General features: G+C 42.7%; 1 protein-coding gene across 2 annotated transcripts in view; it reads left to right on the top strand.

Annotated features, from left to right (window-relative positions):
- The window catches only part of LOC136122172 (ubiquitin-conjugating enzyme E2 E2), a 338,665-nt gene extending 324,161 nt beyond the window's left edge, over positions 1-14,504 (top strand). The window contains exon 6 of one of the 2 annotated variants that reach the window (XM_065876010.1): positions 13,717-14,504. In XM_065876010.1, coding sequence (XP_065732082.1) covers positions 13,717-13,814 — 98 coding nt within the window. In that variant the 3' untranslated portion in view covers positions 13,815-14,504. The remainder of the gene's footprint in view (positions 1-13,716) is intronic. The other variant, XM_065876011.1, reaches the window with a different exon arrangement.
- The last annotated feature ends 360 nt before the right edge of the window (positions 14,505-14,864 follow it).

Genomic DNA, 14,864 nt, shown 5'->3' with positions numbered 1-14,864 from the left:
TAGTGTATGATATACTTATATGTGGAACCTGAAAGATACAACAGACTAGCGAATATAGCAAAAAAGAAACAGACTCACAGATATAGAGAATCAACTAGTGGTTACCAGTGCAGGGAGGGGCAAAGTAGGGGGTTAAGAGGTACACACTACTATGTATAAAGTAAATAAGCTACAACACAGGGGATATAGCCAATACTTTCTAATAACTATAAATGGAATATGACCTTTAAAAATTGGGAATCACTATGTTGTACACCTAAAACATACATTATACATCAAGTATACCTCAATTTTTAAAAATAAGAATTGAAGGCTTCAGGGACCAAAAGGAGATAGCAGGGAAGCTTGAAGACAAAGTAAGAGGTCAGTTGTAGGAAGTAGCCCATATTGTATGCTTTAGACTCAAAGCAGAGATAGCTAAATATTAAATCACAAAATAAATTTACACCAGGGCTGCCCAAATGCTTACTATCTCACGTTAGGGACTTGGGGAGCTGCTGATCCCATAGGGATAAATGTCATTTAGGCTCAAGCATGGGAAGGAAGAAGGATGTCTAGCCAGAAACCTGATACCTCCAGCAAACTAAGTTCCATCCTGACCAGTGGAATTACTTGTTAGTTCATTTATTACACAAATACTTACTGAACTGTCATCTCCCGTGCCCCAGACACTCTGCTGTTTTTGTGATATAAGACTGCAAAAGAGAAATAGAGACACAGACATAGAGAACAGATGTATGGTTACCAAGAGGGGGAAGGGAAGGTGGGATGGATTGGGAGGTTGGGATTGACATATATACACTACTATGTGTAAAATAGATAAGTAATGAGAACCTACCGTACAGCACGGGGAACTCTACTCAATACTCTGTGGTGACCTAAGTGGGAAGGAAATCCAAAGAAAAAGGGATGTATGTATACGTATAGCTGATTCATTTGCTGTACAGTAGAAACTAACACAACATTGTAAAGCAACTATACTCCAAAAAAAATTAATTAAAAAAGAGAAAAAAACGACTGCAAAAGAGGCCTTGCCTACCCTGAAGGAAAGGGAGGAGTTGGGAGGAGGTTTAGAGCAAGGCCTCAGCCCAAGTCAAAGCCCACACTCTGAGGGAAAGTGATTCCTCAGCGCGGCAGTGTCCATGTGACTCACCAGGCCGCCTCGGCTACACACTGCCAGCCCTCAACGGCAGACAGAAGGATCCAGTCACCTGACACCACTGACGTTCTGGTCCAGCTGTGGCCCTGAGCTGGGTTATTTATACCTCTGGACACGAGTCCAGATTCCCCGATGCGGCGGAGACTGTGGATATGTGCGATGCATCTGGGGCACGACTGCTGTGTTCACGCCCGCTCTCACATGATCTCCTGTCCTGCTCTCCGCACGGAACAGCAGTGTGAACAAAAGAGGTGGTGTGAGGGGGAAATTGATACATTAGAATACTAGTTTATAATGGGCAGACTACAGTTGAGGACTGTGGGATTAAAATGTATTTTTTTATATTGAAGAAAAGGTGTGCATTACAAACAAGTCTCATTAGATTATTGTTGTCATTTTTACTTCCATCAGGGTTAGAAGTAGAGGGAAGACAGGATCAGAATAATCTTTGTTCTCTCGTAGACACGGACCGTGAGAAAAAGACTCCAACTTCAGAGAATTTATTTTCCATGGTTGGCAGGAACATAGGTTTGTAGGGAATATGGTATACATTTTTTTAACTGGACACTTGGTAGGTAGAGGCCAATGGGTGTAAGCTATTCTGTCTTTATAATCTGGCATCCTCAGATGCTAACACGTGTTGGTGAGGACACAGAGAATCGGACCCCTCGCACGTTGCTGGGGAGGGATGTGAAATTCTCTCTGGACAGCATTTTGGCAGTTCATCTAACGGTTAAGCATAGAGTTCCCATATGACCAAGCAATTCCACTGCCGAGTATAGACCCAGGAGAGATGAAAACAGATCTATGCAAAACTTCTACACAAACGTTCACAGCAGCATGTGGGTATTCGCAATATCCAAAAGGTGAAAACAACCCACATGTCCATCACCTAAGGAATGGATAAATATAATGTGGTATGTTCATACAATAGAATATTATTTGGCAATAAACTAGTCTAACAGACGCTTTCTATTTCAAAACACACATTGATTTAGGGTACATAGCACTGCTGTGTAGGCTGATAGGACAAGTTTTGACGTTTGGAAAAATATTCTATCAACAGTATAGTTGAGGTCGTAGCCAGTGTATTCGTATTGTTTGTTGAGCCCTCGCAACTCAGGGGGCATTAGTATGGACTGGCCTTAATTTTCTCATTCACTGCTTTAGGCCACATTTAGTTGAATTTTGCTTTTCTATCCCTTAACAATATTTAGCAGCGTTCGGGTTACTTTCAGTTAATAGAAAAGTCAGTCTTGTCGGTTTTTAAACTCTCCTCTCATACTGATTTAAATCTCATTTCCTGTTTCCACTCCGTCAGGGTGGAGCAAGCAGGTCTGGTTCTCAGACACCTCTTCCCTCCCTTTCCAAGGCCTGACTCCTAGGCTGTGGGGTCAGATAAAGGATGAGGGCGGCATCCCTGTACCTGATTTTCTGCTTCCTTGGCAAGCAGCATCTTGCCGTCCATGCCTTCTGGGTGACAGGTGTCAAAATGCTGCTTCACGTGCCGGAATCCGAGGTCTTACTTCCCAGTCCCCTGATGTAGAAGACCCAGCCCCGGCTCAACTTCCTTGGCTAAGCCCTTCCCCATGGGTGTGGGTAACTTTGAAATGGGCAGTGGCTAGAAGGGGTGGTTGTACGCACATATGTACGTACATAGATTTATTATACATTTTACTGATGTAAAAATGTACACAGTTTACAGATAATAAAATATACAGTTCTCTTTACCGCAAATTCCATGTAGCTGATTCATTCTCAGGAGACTTACAGTGACTTTTAGCAAGTGAGTGTGGTTCTAACAGGAATGTTGGGCGATATTTTCATACATAGTTACGAACTAAGACCAAAGTAAAACAAAGAAAAAGCGTGTCAGAACTTCACGGGTTAGTGTCGCGAGCAACTTCTTTCTGAATCAGATAATGGTCTCGTGCTGGAAGAATATATCCTCCAGTTTTTATGCTCTTCACTGTGTAAGGATCTAGACGTGATACACTTTTAAGTTTGATCTGCGCTGTTAGCGTTTTCTCCATCACTTTCTTAACCACAGACAATCGGCAAAACAGTAAATCAAGTCCTAATTTGTAGCATTTGCTGATTTCAAGCTACTTATGTGACCTTCCTGAGTGTGTAATCGGGACAAGATGCACATGGTGTTTTTCCACCATACGGATAGAAAAGACCTTAAAAAAATCTATGACGGTAAATAATAATAGCCGTAAAATAATTAAGAAATGATAAGTTTTAAGTATAGATTACCTTTATAAATTACTTAATTGTAACTTTATGTAATTTAATATTTGAGAATGGCTGTGTTTCTTTTCTTTTTTTTTTTTTTCGGTTGTGTTGCGTCTTCGTTGCTGCGCACGGGCTTTCTCGAGTCGCGACGAGCGGGAGCTACTCTTCATTGTGGTGCGCTGGCTTTTCATTGCAGTGGCTTCTCTTGTTGCAGAACACGGGCCCTAGGCGTGCGGGCTTCAGTAGTTGTGGCGCATGGGCTTAGTTGCTCCGTGGCATGTGGGATCTTCCCAGACCGGGGCTCGAACCCGTGTCCCCTGCATTGGCAGGCGGATTCTTAACCACCGTGCCACCAGGGAAGCCCCCCAGCTCCTCTTCTCTTAGCAAGTCCTGAGGAAGGTATTAATGTCTCTTTAGAAGTTGGGGTACTTGGTTCCTCTTTTAGCATCGCTAGTTATTAATTCTGAGGTAATAGCATACCTTGCTAGACTGATATGCAGTTTTATTTAGCATTTTCGAAGTTAAATCTAGTTGGATAGCATCCACCACTTGGTTTAAATCATAGGCATGGTAACGTTCTCCCTAAATCGCTTTGTGAGCCATGAGCATCGCACGCAGGCACACACACACTCTATGTATATGTGATATATATATATATATTTTTTTTTTTTCAGGGTACTTAACAACCCTTCTGGTCTGGGTTAGGCCTATAATTAATGGTCTGGTTTCCCCACATTCCAAACTACAAAAAAACCTTATCTTTGTCCTACTCACTTGATTTTTAATTAGTAGACCCTGAGGAATTCAGTCATTCCTCAATCTTGATAACATTCTTCAAAGAGACATGAAATTCCTATACCCCGGGGTGAACTAGCTTTCACTGCTCCAAGTCTCAGCCTCAAGATTACAGTTCTCCAAGAAAAACTTTAGTGAAGGAAAGAAGTGGGGACGCGTGAGAACTTATCCTACCGGATATCAAACACACTGTAAGACAGTAGCAAGAAAATAGGAGTCAATAAAGCAAAAGACAAATTAATCGAATGCAAGAACATCAAGTACAGAATCAGGTCCAGATACATATGGGGATCGTCTGTGTGACAAAGCTAGCATTGCACAGACGGTTACTGTATGTAAATGTAGGAGAATACTTCTGAAATACTGGAGTGGAGAAGGCCTTTGTCAAATACACATGACATCACGCTAAAAAATACTAGGGAAAGATTGACTTATTTAAGTACTGAAAAACGTTAAACTTGTAATGGCAAGAGATATTATAAACTAAGTTAAAGGACAAAAGACTGGGAGAAAATATTTCCTCCACATATAATAGATAAATAGTATTTTCCTTAGAGGTGCACTGAATTTATTTTTGGCTGAATACTGAACAGCCAGCATTAAAATCAATAAACAACCTAAGGCAATGCTGAATGTTCCCACCATAAAGTGACCTTCTGAGATACAAGAATAAACACGAAATTTTAGTTTAAGAATTTAAGTAATACTATAACATTATTATTAAAAATTAGAGGGAACTCCCTGGTGGGCCAGTGGTTAGGACTCCACGCTTTCACGGCCGTGGCCCAGGTTCAGTCCAATCCCTGGTTGGAGAACTGAGATCCCACAAGCTGAGCGGCCAAAAAAAATTTTTTTTTAATTTCATGAAAAAAATCAGATATGTTTTTAAAGTTTGTCACAGTATAATTTCTTAGCACTGCCAGCCGCTAGGAGACTCCTCTGCACACTTGCCAGACTTAGATGTTTTCGCCTGATGAAAAGCATGTTTTTCTTTGGCTGTCTATCCCACTGTGGGTTACTCTTAGTGGAGATTTTGCTATGAGGTCAATACGCTTTCTTTTTTCTCTAATGGTAACAGAAAGGTGAAGACTTACCTCCTCACCCCCTAGACTTAAAAGATTTGGCTCACGGCGATCACGGTGCAGTGTCCCTGCAGGTCCTCCCACAAACCGGAGCTGTGTGCAAAATGCTTAAAGACGACGTCTTCTGGGTATTTCAGAAGCCAACAGAAGCCTTTTGCCCTCATATTTTTATCTCTAATGTGTTTGCATTCATTTCCTGACTCACACAATCATTGGACGCACTACTTTCTCTGCCAGCAGCCGCTGGTTGTTACAAGTGCTTTACTCTCAGTATCGGTATCTGCAGTGGACAATCGTAAGGCCCGTTTTGTGCCAGAAGCCTTCTCCCTTACGATAGCTGCGCTCCCATCTCACTTTGAGCGTTTGTGTGAATACATGTGAAGACGGTTCCACATCTTTTCCTTGTATGTCATATTGTTTGTCTTCAACTGAAAGAGATTTTCAGTCCCAAGTTAACATTCATCATGCTTACCAATATTTTAAAAACCAGTCTTCAGATATTAGTAATAATCCGAAAGATGATCTGTATTTATTAAATATGATGGTAACCTGATCCTTGATCTCCACAAGTTCAGCAAAGCTCAAAATAACATCAAAGGAGGCATTTGTCTGTTCAGTCCTCCAAAGACTAAAGCAATTTTGGTTGAATACTGAGGCCAAAGCCGAACTTCCAGTGCATGCTTAATATTTATAATATATAAAATACTCCTTCATGATAGTAAGGAAAAAATAGGCAAAAGGCATGAACAAGCACGTCACAGGAGAAGAAATACAAATGGTGAACAAACACAAGAATATGTTAAACCTCAGTAGACATCAAATTATATCCAGATACAACGACAGGGATTTTTTTTTTTTTTTGGTTACCTTGACAAAAACAATTTTTAAAGATTGGTAATGCAGTGTTAGGGAGAATGTCCAGAAATAGGATAAATTGTACATCCTTTTATTGAAGGGCCGTTTGGCAGTATTTGGCAAAAAGTTTAAGTGTGTACTGTACTCTCTGGCCCAATACTGTCACCTAGAAGAATCTACCCTCCAGAACGACACAAACCTATGCTCAAAGATGTACACAAGATGGTAATACTAGTCCTGATAGCAAAAAATCAAATCTAATGTATCAATAAATGTGCATCAGTAGGGGATGGAAAAATGAAAGCTGAATAACTGTGCAAAGGAGTGCCCTATAATTATTTAAAATAATAAGCTAAGTCTATTTCTAGTATCTTAGAAACACAACTACTGTATATTGGCCCAGAGGAAAGTGCAAGTTGCAGAACCGTGTGATTCCCATTGGGTTTAAATATAAATAAAGAAAACAGTCTGGAGCGGTGAGCATCCAGCCATTAACAGCAGTTACCTTGAGATGGTGGGAAATTGAAGGGAAGAAGGTCGTATTCTTTACATCATACGTGCTTCTTTATTATTTGAATTTATTATAATGAGCACCAATTACTTTTTAATTTTATAAAAGATTTAAATAAAACTAGGCTAAACCAAACCATGGAAGAAAAGTTCCATGAAAGACACAAAAAAGAGCTATTCCTCATGGCGAGGCAGACCCACAGAAAGCCTCCAGTGACTTGGTGAGTAAGTGCTCATCATGGGGATGGTGGGACAGCTGGAGAAGCGGCGGTTTATAGCCTCGAAGAATCCAAGACATGGCAAAGTGCTAACCACAAAGTTCAATAAGAAAATAATTAAGTTAGGACCTCCCTGATAGCACAATGGTTAAGAATCCGCCTGCCAGTGCAGGGGACACGGGTTCGAGCCCTGGTCCGGGAAGACCCACATGCCGCAGAACAACTAAACCCCTGCGCCACAACTACTGAGTCTGCGCTATAGAATCCGCGAGCCGCAACTACTGAGCCTGCGTGCCACGACTACTGAAGCCTGTGAGCCTAGAGCCCGTGCTCCGCAACAAGAGAAGCCACCACAATGAGAAGCCCACGCACTGCAACAAAGAGTAGCCCCCTCTCGCCACAACTAGAGAAAGCCCGTGCACAGCAACGAAGACCCAACGCAGCCAGAAAGGGAGGGAGGGAGGGAGGGAGGATTCCTGCTTATATACAAAAAAATTAAAAAATAAGTAAGTTTAAAAAAAAAGAGAAAAGACAAGAAAGCTGTCACACGCTCCATCAGGTCCCCTTTACTGACTTGCTAGTCGTGTGTAGAGAAGAAACTTCTGTGATGAGCCAGCATATCGTGCTACAGAGGGACACCTGCCTTATGGAGTAACTGCTCTTTCTGGCTGTTATTTTGTGTGTTCCTTACTTACTTGTCTTACGTTCTTCTATCCATTCATACATCGCAGTAAACATGGGGTTAACGAGAGGGAAACGGACACAGAGGGACCCAGGCAGAGTCCCATGAGGGCAGGAGTTTGCTTATTTAGCACTAGTTCTGCAGGACCTGGAACATAGTAGGGACTCAGTGATAGTTTACGAATGACTGAACGCGTGGGCTCCAGCCCCCGTGGGAAATGTAGACTGTACAGCAGACAGACAACTAAAAGGCAGCGTTCTCAGCACAGTGATAGAGGTGCGAACAGACAAAACAGAAATGGGACACAGAAGCCTGCTACAAAGCCCCTAGAAGCATCCCCAAGGAGGCCATGCCTGAGCTAAATGTTGAGAAATTCGTAGAAGCCCATCAGGCAAAGGACGTCGCAGAAGCAAAGGTGCAGAGAGCTTATTGGAGGGCTTATTGGAGAGGCTGCGAGTTGTTGATTCTGGTTTAAAGCATGGATGGAGAAGGCTGGAAAGATGAGGTCTAGATCGTGATGCTCTTGGGAGCCATGCTAAGGACTTTGTTGGTTTTGGTTTTGTTTTTGTTTCATTTATTTTACTGAAGTATAGTTGCATTACAATGTTGTGTTAATTTCAGGCGTACAGCAGATGATTCAGTTACATATATATACACAGATTCTTTTTCATATTCTTTTCCATTACGGTTTATCACAGGATATTGAATATAGTTCCCTGTGCCCTACAGTAGGACCTTGTTGTTTATCTATTTTATATATAATAGTTTGCCTCTGCTAACCCAGCCTCCTAATTCATCCCTCCCCTATCATCCTCCCCGTTGGCAACCACAAGTCTGTTCTCTGTGTCTGTGAGTCTGTTTCTGTTTCACAGATAAGTTCATTTGTGTCATATTTTAGATTCCACATAGCAATGACATCATATGGTATTTGTCTTTGTCTGACTTACTTCATTTAGTATGATAATCTCTAGGCCCATCCATGTGGCCGCACATGGCATTATTTCATTCTTTTTTATGGCTGAGTAATATTCCATTGTACATATGCACCACATCTTCTTTATCCATTCACCTGTCGATGGACGTTTAGGTTGCTTCCACATCTTGGCTATTGTGAATAGTACTGCTGTGAACAGTGGAGTGCCTGTATTCTTTTGAACCATGGTTTTCTCCAGATATATGCCCAGTAGTGGGATTGCTGGATCATATGGTAGCTCCAGTTATAGTTTTTTGAGGAACCTCCATACTGTTCTCCACAGTGGCTGTATCAATTCACATTCCCACCAACGGTGCAAGAGGGTTCCCTTTTCTCCACACCCTCTCCAGCATTTATTGTTTGTCGATTTTTTGATGGTGGTCATTCTGACCGGTGTGAGGTGATTGTAGTTTTGATTTGCATTTCTCTAATAATTACATGCTAAAGGCTTTGGATTTTATGGATTTCACCTGAAGAGAATGTCTTCAAGAGGACAATAAGATTTATATTTCTTTTAAGGTGCACATGAATATTCATTTTCCTGTCTTCATTTTGAAAATGATAGCAGAAGTTTTGTATGTACCTGACAATAATCAGTTCATTTCATTCTTATAACAACAACTATAGCAGCTTCATTTTGCAGTTGAGAAAACCGAGGCACGGAGAAGTTAAGTCCTTTGCCTGACATGACACAGTTATCGGTGGAACCGAGGTACAAAGGCAGGCAGTCTGGACCCGGAGCACACCCCCTTTTCCATCATACTGGACTGGTTTTGTTTGTGTTTCTTTGAGAATATATGTGTTGTCTTAAGAAAAGGGAGTCAGCATTTCTTTGCCATGTGATTTCTCCCATGCCACCTACCAACCAAGAGAGAATGTTCTTTGTCCTTGCAAATGGAATCACTGGGCAGCTCGGCCATCTGCCCGTCGTTCTCCGCTCCCTCTAACCACTTAGCTGCTTCTTACCCCCTTTAGTCTTTTTTTTTTCTTTTTTTAAATGTTTATTTATTTATTTTTGGCCGTGTAGGGTCTTCATTGCTGCACGCGGGCTTTCTCTAGTTGCAGCAAGCGTGGGCTACCCTTGGTTGCGGTGCGCGGGCTTCTCATTGCGGTGGCTTCTCTTGTTGCGGAGCACGGGCTCTAGGCACGCAGGCTTCAGTAGTTGTGGCTCGCGGGCTCAATAGTTGTGGCACACGGGCTTAGCTGCGCCGTGGCATGTGGGATCTTCCCAGACCAGGGCTTGAACCCGTGTCCCCTGCATCGGCAGGCGGATTCTTAGCCACTGCGCCACCAGGGAAGTCCTTTTTTTTCTTTTTTAACATCTTTATTGGGGTATAATTGCTTTACAATGGTGTGTTAGTTTCTGCTTTATAACAAAGTGAATCAGTTATACATGTACATATGTTCCCATATCTCTTCCCTCTTGCGTCTCCCTCCCTCCCACGCTCCCTATCCCACCCCTCCAGGCGGTCACAAAGCACCGAGCTGATCTCCCTGTGCTATGGGGCTGCTTCCCACTAGCTATCTACCTTACGTTTGGTAGTGTATATATGTCCATGCCTCTCTCTCGCTTTGTCACAGCTCACCCTTCCCCCTCCCCATATCCTCAAGTCCGTTCTCCCTGTTTCCCTCCTTTCCTGGACGGGCTGTGAACCCTTCTGGTTTCCAGTGTTTCCAGTATAGCCCCCGTCACGGAGAGGTGAGCCTTCAGATGGGGTTGCAGGAGTCGCCTGAGCCTTTCTCTTCTGGAATCAAAGGTGCATGTAACACGAATCTCCAAAAAAGGGGAGGGGGCAGAGCACTGAGATCGCCTTTCACTCACTTGCAAATAACCATGCTTGCTGTTCAGGCGCCTGGCGCTGTGTAGGGAAGCAGAGGTCAGGCAGGAAAGTAGAGGAGAAGGAGGAAGAAGATGTGTCACCCGTCATCGTTATTTCATCCCTGGCGTATCTGTATCCAGGAAATGTGAAACCCAATAACAAGATTCAATCTCACTTCAAGTCGTAATTATAAATATGCTACAAAAGGAGTATCTCATTCCACTAAATTCACTGCAATGATCATTGGATATAATTTTCTATTCAGTTACTGGTAGTCTTAACTTTTTTCTGTCCAACAAAACATTTTAGCATTTAAGAACTATTTGATTGATAACACATGATTTTTAAATTCCTTCATTTTATACCTTTATTCCTTCATTAACACTTTAAATTTAAGATTTGCATAAATTTACAAAGATGCTCACACAATAATGTTCTTCACAGCATTGTTTATAAAGCAGAAAAAAAAAAAAAAAGGAAAGAACCCAAATGTCTCTAAACAGAAGACTGGTTATTAATTCAGGTTAATATTTTAAATGATGCGCAGGAAATACAGTCAGTGTTTTATAAGAACTTTGTATGGACTATAATCTATAAAATTATCAAATTACTGTGTTGTACACCTGAAACTAATATAGTAATATGTCAGTTATACTTCAATTAAAAAATCAAATAAAAATGATCAAGTAGGATATAATTATTGATATAAAAAGTTATTCACCATACAGTGAGTTTTTTAAAAGTTTCCAAAAGCAGACTATGATCTTTTTTTTTAATTGTATGTTTAGAAAAGAAGTCTGGGAAGATGTAAGTCAAAATGTTAACAGTACTCTCAGTGAATTTGCAAACGGTTTTCACTTACAACTTTCTGTCCTGTGTACTGTGTGAGGTGATTTTTTGAAATTGTTAATTATTATTTTTATATTTAGCATGTATAATTTTGCAGATGGAAAAATATTTCTCTTTTCAAAATCGAACTTGAAAAGGTATTATAAAAGGAACTCAAAGGAATTTACTGCTGATTATTTAAGCGTACCAAAAAATGTCTGCACAATGCATGTGAGTTTTATCAATAACACTCTACCGTGTTTTTGAGGTTTTCCCCTCTGCCCCTGTTGAAATAGTATAGATGCTTTTCCCACCCCACTGTCTCCTTCTCCCTCTCCCTCCTTTGAGCTGAAACAGCAGACTCTTGTTCCCAGTATGCCCACTCTCAGTGAGGGTAGATTTGCACTAGAACATTAATGTCACTGGTCATTCTTCTGACATTAAACCTGTCCTTTACCTTGACCAGTTAAGTCAGGAAGTACAGATGGCTCTTTAGCGCACATCACTAATGTAGAGTGTGTTTAACCAAACAGCTGTCTTGAGCGATGTAGATGTAAGCTCTGTTGAAGGTGCCCAAGTTCCGCCCTAAGGCTTTGCGTTCCAGAAATTGAAACAAGATGATTTGTTTCAAAGGTGGAGAAATGTGACTCAGACCTGTCTTTGGCCCTTTTTTAGACTCTATAGTCTGAACTGAAAGACAACATTTTTTTTTAAATATCTTGCCAATCCCAGGTGTTTAGTGTCTACATCTGGTACTGCTGATTTCAATTATCTTGAACCCTGGCTCGGTTAGTTGAAGTGATAGAGTTTCACCATTTGGCAAGTGAAGGACAAGAATCACAGAGAGGCAGACATTCCGAACACACCCATTGACTATCATTGTTTGTGATGTAAGTGAATATAAGAAACTGGCCTCTCCCTAGAATAATTGTAACAAACTTAGCACAAGTCCAGGAAAACTTAAGTGAGGTTTGTTAAAACTTAAGCAAGTCTTGGGGACTCCCCTGGCGGTCCAGTGGTTAGGATATGGCGCTTCCCCTGCAGGGGGCCCAGGTTGGATCCCTGGTCAGGGAACTAAGTTCCAACAAGCCTCTTAGCACAGCCAGAAAACAAAAAAGAAAAAACAAACAAACAAAAAAACATGGTGTGGGCTTCCCTGGTGGCGCAGTGGTTGAGAGTCCGCCTGCTGATGCAGGGGACACGGGTTTGTGCCCTGGTCCACGAAGATCCCACATGCCGCGGAGCGGCTGGGCCCGTGAGCCATGGCCGCTGAGCCTGCGCGTCCCGAGCCTGTGCTCCGCGACGGGAGAGGCCACAACGGTGAGAGGCCCGCATACCGCAAAAAAAAAAAAAAAAAAACGTGGTGTAATATAATGTTAGAACTGTAACAAAATTAAAAAAATAAAAGCAAAGTCTTGTCGGGAGGACTTTCACAAGCTTTGTTATCCTCAGCATCAACAGATCACTAAAAGGTGGTCTTCCTGTTATACCTTGGTTATTGTGAAGGTGTGACCTTGAATGTCTTACTGGGTCTTAGACTCTCAGAATCTTCCCGAGTTATGAGGTGGTAGTAGACCACAAACCCACTTCCATATTCTTTACCTATTTTCTTTTTTTCATATTTAACGTTAGCTTTTGCTAATATTTTTCCTTTTTCCCTTTTGGTTCTTTCTTATCCACGTGCTCTAATACCCTCAAATTCTCGACACCAAAAATACAGGAAATAAAACTCAGGGAAGAAGTGAGATTAGAGAATGGAGGGAGACGGGTGGATTCTGGGATCTCCAGAAACGTAAATTACATTTTTTTTGTAGTTGCTTTGAATTGTTTTCATTAACCGTTGATCCCGTCTGGGTGGAGCAGTGTCCCAGGAGACCTGCAGTCAGGGCCCAGCTCCAGCCCTGACGACCCCTATCCTTAGGCTGCAGTTTCATCCCGTGCCAGCCCTCCCGTGTTAAAGTTTTAGGACATGGTAGGTCAGTGAGGGTTAGCTGTGACTAACATCGATCACTGTTTATGTAGTAGAGGGCTCTGTGGCTTTGATATTCCCAAATATAGAGGCAGAAGCAGCCTGTCGCCCTGTGTCACTAACCTGCCGCTGGACCCCTGCCTGGGCAATAACCCAGGTCAGGGAGTTGACCAGGCTTCCCCCGCCCCCTTCCCCCAGGGGATCGTATCCAGGACCCTGCAGGCCCCGCCCACAGCGCACCTGCATCTTCTCTGTGAAATAAACATCTACCTGAAAACCAGGGGAGGAAGAGGGGGAGAAGCATATGTATGGTGGGGACAGAGAGAGTCACGCTCGCCCGGAGACGTGACAAGAGGCAGCAGTCAGAGCACAGGCAGGCGCTCCTCGGGCGGCGGGGGTGAGATGTGGTCTCCGGGGCAGGTCACTTGCAGGTCATGGCAAAGGTGACCTTGTTCCAGGGCGCAGCATCTCGCCTCCCTGCCCACACCTTGAGCCAGGGCCAGCTTTCCAGACACTCCTCTCTTCCCTGGCTTTGAAGAGGCCAAGCTGCTGGCGTTGACTGACTTCTGACTCTGCTTCCTTTCCAGCTGACCCGCTGGTGGGTAGCATCGCCACACAGTACATGACCAACAGGGCGGAGCACGACCGGATGGCCAGGCAGTGGACCAAGCGGTACGCCACATAGGGCCCTGGCCCGCGGCACACTCACCAAGTGCATCGGGCCCCACACCTCGGCTCTGCTTGTCTTATTTTTATCACCTTTTGAACCGTTTTGTGATGGAATGTCATCCATCCCCCACCCTCCCTTTCCTTTGCCCCCCACCCCTTCCCGTTTTATTCCCTGTTTAATTTCTATTAACTTGAAAGATCTGGGTTTGTTTTTTTTTAATCCCACCTCCACGTGGATGGGAACTTTTGTTTTCAGTGCAAACAATGTCAGATCTGTAATAATATGAGCTTTCTTTCAAAGCTTCGTATTCCTGTGTGGTTCTGTTATTTTGTTGTTCGTTTTCTTTGGATCCTTTTTCCCTTCCTGTGATCTTCGGGAAAACATCAATTCAGAATTCTATCTCGTTTCTACTTCAATGTAATGCTTAGGGTTAAGTTTTTTGTACTGAAGTCTATCGGTGGGTGCATGCTACTGGGAACCAGATTTTTGTACAAAAGCTTCAATCAGAATCACTGTGCATTACTGAGACTCTGTTTATCACTGGCCTTCTGTCCCCACACAGAAGACTGCTGGATTGAACAAAATAATATGTATTTTGATTTACTTAAAGTGCTTGTAAATTTCTTAGGGACCTGCCACTTTTGACTGTGGATCAGTTGATGTACACTTGTATTATTAAAGCACTCAATAAATCACTGTGGCTGACAAATGCGTGTCTGGTAACCCAGCGTTTGCTTTGCATCCTGGTGACCAGCAGAGTTCTCCATGCAGCGAGGCTTGTCTAATTCAGTTATGGATTCAGGTGTATTTTTTTTCATCTCAAGCCTCTAATATTTCCTTGCAGTTGATTTGCTTGGCATGTGGAATTTCCCCAGCTGTCAGTAGCCTGATGATTTTATGGTCGTTTCCAATCATTCTCGTTTTTGCATATTGGCTTCACATTACTTTCTCATGGACATCTTTTCTGTTACAGCCTTCTTGATGCAATAATTCAAACATGTGACGCCAAGAGTAGGGTCCTAGTGAAAGTGAGGTCTGAGCTGATCGTTGCGTTAGACCACTTCT

Source organism: Phocoena phocoena, chromosome 4, assembly GCF_963924675.1.
Source record: "Phocoena phocoena chromosome 4, mPhoPho1.1, whole genome shotgun sequence".
Taxonomy (NCBI): Eukaryota; Metazoa; Chordata; class Mammalia; order Artiodactyla; family Phocoenidae; genus Phocoena; species Phocoena phocoena.
Note: the sequence above shows the minus strand (reverse complement) of the source record. Positions and strands in the feature narration are given on the sequence as shown.